Below are 6,026 nucleotides of genomic sequence, written 5' to 3'. Positions count from 1 at the left end.
AGATAATTGGTTTACTTTGTTTTTCCTTTTTATATCTGTCTCAATTCAAATGCACAACCTTCTCCTGAAATATTGCATGCCTAAAAGTATTTGATGATTGTAAGGATTGTTGACCCGCCATCTATTCATTGTAATGGCTTCAGAATAATCTCTGATCAAAACAAAGTTGTTAACTTTGTAAAGCCAACCGCTATTTTAAATCCCCATGCTGCTCTTTTAAACTTGCAAACAGTATACTTTAAAAAGTGTTTGATATGCACTGATATTAATCATTATGCTCCCATAACCTTGTAAACTCTGTAAAAGACTAATGAAACATTGTAAATTAGGGTTTTGTAAAAAGAAAATGCCTGATTGAAGACTCTTTTGTGCCTTACAAAGTCTTTATTGTACATTGACTTTATATACATTTTGTGATCTGAGCAATTTTTCAAAACGGTTTCAATCAGTGTCATCCTGACATAGGTCAATCGGACATAGGTGTCGCTGTGTATTTGTTGCTTTGTGCTCTCCACAGCGCTGAAGGTAAGTGTTTTCAGGTCCTCGTCCCTGCAGAAGGATTGATTCTGAACCCAGATCCAGACTTTACCTCACACAATCAGATGGAAAGTATGTTTTTGTGTGTGTGTTTGTAATATTTGACAAAGTATATTTTCACTAAATATTCATCTTTGGCTACTTTAAGACCAACTGTAACAATTGATTTGAAAAAAAGCCATGTGTTACCTTTAACTGAAACTTGACAGGTTTTCCGAACATTTAAAGGTACCTGGTGATGGCAGTTAAAGTGTTTTACCTGTAAATATAATCGATCAGCATGGCAATGCAAACCTGCACTTTAACACGCAGGATATGAAACGTTGAGTATGATCAGATATGATTGTAACTTGGGTTTTTTCTATTAATTGGGTAACTTTTAGATTATTTCCAGGGGGGACTGTTATAATGCTTCTAGTAATGATTTGTTCCATTTACAGTTTCCCTGTCAGGGAGAGAGCCTGTAGCCAAAAGTTATCAAATGGCCATTAGTAAAAAAATAAATAAAAGATTTGTAAATGCAGTTTGGTTTCTTGGCTTTCCTTCGTGCACGATGAATCTAATTGGTATTCAGAGAAGGCTGCCGTCAGGAAGGGCTAACATCAATTACTTCAAGGCAGTCTGGAAATGCAAATAATTTGGTCTGCACATTATCTACAATAACCTCGGTTTCTAAATCCACTCCCCCCCCCAATAGATAGAGGTTCAATACACAAATTATGGAAATAAAATATTTTTTAGAGTTAAGGCCTTTTTTGTATGTAACTTACTACGAGATACTATTATGATACATATTTCACTAAGGGACGTTCACTGATAAATTGTTTATTTTAGCTATAAATATTGAGGTTAAAGAGGGTTTACTTTATATCGCCATTTTCAAGGACATCATGCTATGAATATATGCGATTAAATTATCAATAAAAATAACATTCTTGAAATGATATACATATACAAATAAATGCAACGTTATTGTGCCCGGAACCTTCTGGTAGCCATGTCTCACTCCTGCCGTGCAAGTTAACATGTTGCACTTCCGGTGCTTGTTTGGTTGGTAGTTTAAAATGACAAACGCTGGCTATATGAAACACACTTTTAATGCTTAAATGGCAGCTATACTAAATGTGGATACACGCCTAGGAACAAGAAGAGTCCTGTAGAGTGAACACAGAGTTGAACTTCTCTCTCTCTATCGTACTATGTTCAAAAAGATGACTGAATTTGGTCCAGATTCCGGGGGGAGAGTGAAGGTAACACTGGAGCTGTCTGCGGTTACATTAACTCACTGTGTTGCATTACTTCTCTGTACGGTAGTTCATAATTACACCAATAAGGAATGACTAACGATAACCACTGTTTTTTCTTCTTCTTGAATGTGGGAGTATTTGAACAGGAACTGATTAATTATATAATAACAACGTGATGTTTCCCCTCTGTGATCTGCAGGGAGTAACCATCATTAAGCCCATTGTGTTCGGGAACGTTGCCCGTTACTTCGGGAAGAAGAGAGAGGAGGACGGACACACACATCAGTGGTCTGTCTATGTGAAGCCTTACAGAAACGAGGTGAGACATCCGGATCACACCAAGGATATCAAATACAGCAGTGTATGTTAACACACTCATCATTTCAAAGATATTGGTCTTCTACTTATTGTCATGTTTCCCCCATGTCTCCCAGGATATGTCTGCGTATGTGAAGAAGATCCAGTTCAAGCTTCATGAGAGCTATGGTAACCCACTGAGAGGTGAGGAAACAACAGGATGACCACAGGCAGTAACTGCATCCCAATGTCTCTGTGATTTAGAGGGGATGCATTGTTTCTTGTGAATTATTTTACATTATGACAAAATTATTTTTTTAATAAATGGAATACAAATGAGAAAAAGTGATTGGAAATGGATAGTACAATAAATAAGCCAGGTTGGTTTAAACTTAAAGGTAATTCAAATGTGTGATCAGACAATAAAAATACTATATGCGTGTGTACAAATACTTCTCTCTGCCTTCCAGTGGTGACGAAGCCTCCGTATGAGATCACAGAGACGGGCTGGGGGGAGTTTGAGATCATCGTCAAGATCTTCTTCATTGACCCCAATGAGAGACCTGTGAGTGCCTAATATATATTTGATTGAGCTGCTTGGATTCCTAATATTCAATATTCAGCACATGATAAGATTAGTATTCAAGCCAGTGTGAGAAAATAATGTAAAACTTGTTTTCCTTGTGTGTGTGTGTGCCCGTGTGTGTGTCAGGTGACTCTGTACCATCTGTTGAAGCTCTTCCAGTCAGACACCAGCGCCATACCGAAGAAGACTGTTGTCTCTGAATTCTATGATGAAATGGTACTCCTTCCTTTGTGCTCGGGTTTTTTAATTGTCTGAATGTTCAGTATTTCTTTAATTAAAATTCTAGGCCCATCAGGTATAATGATATACTAATATCTAATCTTGCCACCATAAAGGGAAATGCATGAATCACATATTGTTTATCGTCCACACTTAGAGAATTAGATGTTCACACTGACATGGCATCAGTAAAGGGGACCTATCAAGCAAAATGCTCTTTTTGGTGTCTTTTATACATAAATATATGTTCCCGGTGTGTCAGGGAATTCACAAAGTGTGAGAGAGTATGTGGGGGGGGGGGTGCTGCTGAGGGGGCTGCAGCACCCCCAAACGCGGCGCTCCTACAGTGTAAGCGCGCCACAGTTTAGCCGCTGCGAGGCTCCACTAGCAACCCCCCCCCCAGCGCGTCACAGTTTCGCCGCTGAGAGAGTGTGTGTGTGTCTGGGGAGCTCCACGGATTGGTCCATTTGGACCAATGGGTCCATATGGGTATGGTCACGTCACCATACCCAGGAAGAAAAAAATGGAAAAAGAGAAATCTCCAACGACGCGTTCTGGGGCAGCATAGACAGGTCTTTTCTGTGTTAGAGTTTTACTCGCTACAGGGTGTACTTTGAGGGTTTGTGACTCTGCAGACAGTTTACCTGCATAAAAACCTTCATAACACACAAGGGGACGGGTAATAACCGGAAAAGCATGACATGGGACCTTTTAAGGTGTCCGAAAATGACAATAAAATTGCGGTATGCAACGTGTGTGAAGCAGAAATCCTGCAGCTCCACCTGCTGTGACGGACCGGTGAGCGGAGCAACACACACACTAATGGCGCATTTCCACTGCAGGGCCTCGCACGGCTTAGTACGGTATAGTTAGGCCTTGGTAGGCCAGGCTCACTTTATGCTGCATTTCCATTACAGTTTAGGAACTGGGGTAGTAACTATAGTAACGCAGTGTAGGCGGAGCCGTGACGTCATCTTCAATGCGAAACACAAAACCAACTTCAGCCGTTAGCTGTTAGCACTCAGAGCTCACAGCTCCTCATATCTGTTCAGAAACTAGACAAAAGTTAAACAACTACAAACCACAGACTGTCTGTGTCATGGCGAATACAGTCGCTGGTTTATTTATGTCTGTGTAGGCCGTTGTTGTGAGTGTGGACGGTAGGAGCATATACTGCGTTAGCTTAGCCGATCTCCATTCAGAAAACACGCATTTTAAAAGGGTCTTCGCCTGCTGTCTTGTCTGCAGACTTGTCAAAGCATTGATTCATGGTTTTTACTAACCGGTATCAGTATGTTGTTACTTCGGCATCATTTTGAAACGTGTATTACAATTAAATCATGGTAAAATATGTTCATTTTGTTGTAGTTGCCAGCGATTCTCTCACTAGTTTAGCATACTCAGCCCGGTTGTTGGCCTGGAAAGAACCTCGATTTTGGAGAGCCAGAAAACTGTGAAAAAGTACCCGCTAGCCGGAACTACGCCTAGTGGAAACGCAACCAAAAACGGGCTGGGCACGGCACGCTTAAACCGCGCTCTGCGCTGTAGTGGAAATGCGCCATAAGAGTTAGACCCAACACACTTAGCTATTTTATCTACCTCTGGAACAAGCTAAACTAGTTATAAATATGTTTATTCTTCACTGTCGGGTCACTCATTACTGGATCAGTGAGCTGCATGAGATACTGACAGGCTGTCAGGAGAGAGAGAGAGAGAGGGGGTGAGCGCTTCCGCTCATTTCTCCCGTGTTATTATCCAAAGTTAATGTAAACTTGAATAATGTACTTCATTTGAATGTAATAATTATGTTGGTAGGTTGTTGTTTGTGGAAGTGCCAGTGAATGAGCCCCATTAACTGAGTTTTAAACATCGCTTTAAATGGAAGATCCCCATAGGCCCCGCCCACTCGATCGGATCGGCGATCGGTATCGGCCGATACTGATTCCGGCGATCGGCCCCAAAATTGGCGATCGGAGCATCCCTAGTTTTTTATATTTTTTTATATATCTGAGACTCATAATATATGCCTAAAAATAGCATAATAGGAGACCTTTAATGTAATGGGTCAGTAACTCAGTTTTCTTTCTTTTTCAGATCTTCCAGGATCCTACAGCCATGATGCAGCAGCTACTGACCACATCGAGACAACTCACACTGGGAGCATACAAGCACGAGACAGAATGTATGTACAACAACAATGAACACGCACACAAACACATTTTCAGATACCCTAATTGTGACTTACTGTTAACCTCAGTACCCTGCATAATGGAAACATGTAGTTTGTGTCACTGAACTAAAGAGTTTGAGTCCCTCTCATGCTAATGAGTGCTTGTCTGTGTCTGCAGTCAGTGAGCTGGAGCAGAGGACCAAGGAGAAAATGGACGCGGCAAAGAGGAGAACCAGCCAGGAGATCACTGAGCTGAAGGACAAACTAAAAGCCAGCAGAGAGAACATCAACAGCCTGAAGGCAGAGATCAGGAAGCTGGAGGACGACGGAGACCACAAGGACCACTGAGGAACGGACATAAGGATTAAAAACATTGCTGTGACATATTTTATGATCACACATTTTGTGTTTTAATCGTTTTTTTTACATGGACCCTCAGAGAAAACATTACATTACAACTTTTTTACCCACACATTGCTTGAACCGCTGATCCAACATTAATCCTGTCCACTCATGTCCATGTTATTGGTACCTGATAAGAGGACAACAGCAAAAGTCATTTTAGCAAACCCACATCCATACCTACCTGAAGAGATGTCCACTTTAGTGTCGGAATGTAAAAAGTGTAATAATTTGGTTATTTTTACTGATCTTTTGATTTTTCTATAAAAAGTAATTGTGTTTACAAGATTTCTTGTATATGTTATTTATTTTGTAACAATTTGGGTTAGATGAGGGTTTATTAAAAACACATGACAAGTGTTGAACTGCAACCATAGTAGCGTCCGGCTAGTCAAGGTTAATATATGACAATATTGTTAAGCATTGTGCACCACAATTGCAAATGTTGAGCAGAGTTTGTCCTGCTTTTCAATCCTGATGCTGTCTATATTTTAGCAGAATACACCATTTCCCACCGACAGTCCACAGGTGCATACACTAGATGGGTGTGACTGCATGAGGGCTGATG

The 6,026-nt window shown here is 40.7% G+C and overlaps 1 protein-coding gene across 1 annotated transcript; it reads left to right on the top strand.

Moving 5' to 3' along the window:
- Window positions 1-1,547: 1,547 nt before the first annotated feature.
- On the top strand, window positions 1,548-5,746 carry yeats4 (YEATS domain containing 4). Its single transcript, XM_034133321.1, has 7 exons — window positions 1,548-1,787; window positions 1,984-2,103; window positions 2,219-2,285; window positions 2,552-2,646; window positions 2,794-2,883; window positions 4,981-5,068; window positions 5,235-5,746. Exons 1-7 carry the CDS (start codon window positions 1,737-1,739, stop codon window positions 5,402-5,404), a joined length of 681 nt encoding a protein of 226 aa, XP_033989212.1. The 5' UTR covers window positions 1,548-1,736; the 3' UTR covers window positions 5,405-5,746.
- The last annotated feature ends 280 nt before the right edge of the window (window positions 5,747-6,026 follow it).

This window comes from Trematomus bernacchii, unplaced genomic scaffold, assembly GCF_902827165.1.
Source record: "Trematomus bernacchii unplaced genomic scaffold, fTreBer1.1, whole genome shotgun sequence".
NCBI classification, from domain to species: domain Eukaryota; kingdom Metazoa; phylum Chordata; class Actinopteri; order Perciformes; family Nototheniidae; genus Trematomus; species Trematomus bernacchii.
Note: the sequence above shows the minus strand (reverse complement) of the source record. Positions and strands in the feature narration are given on the sequence as shown.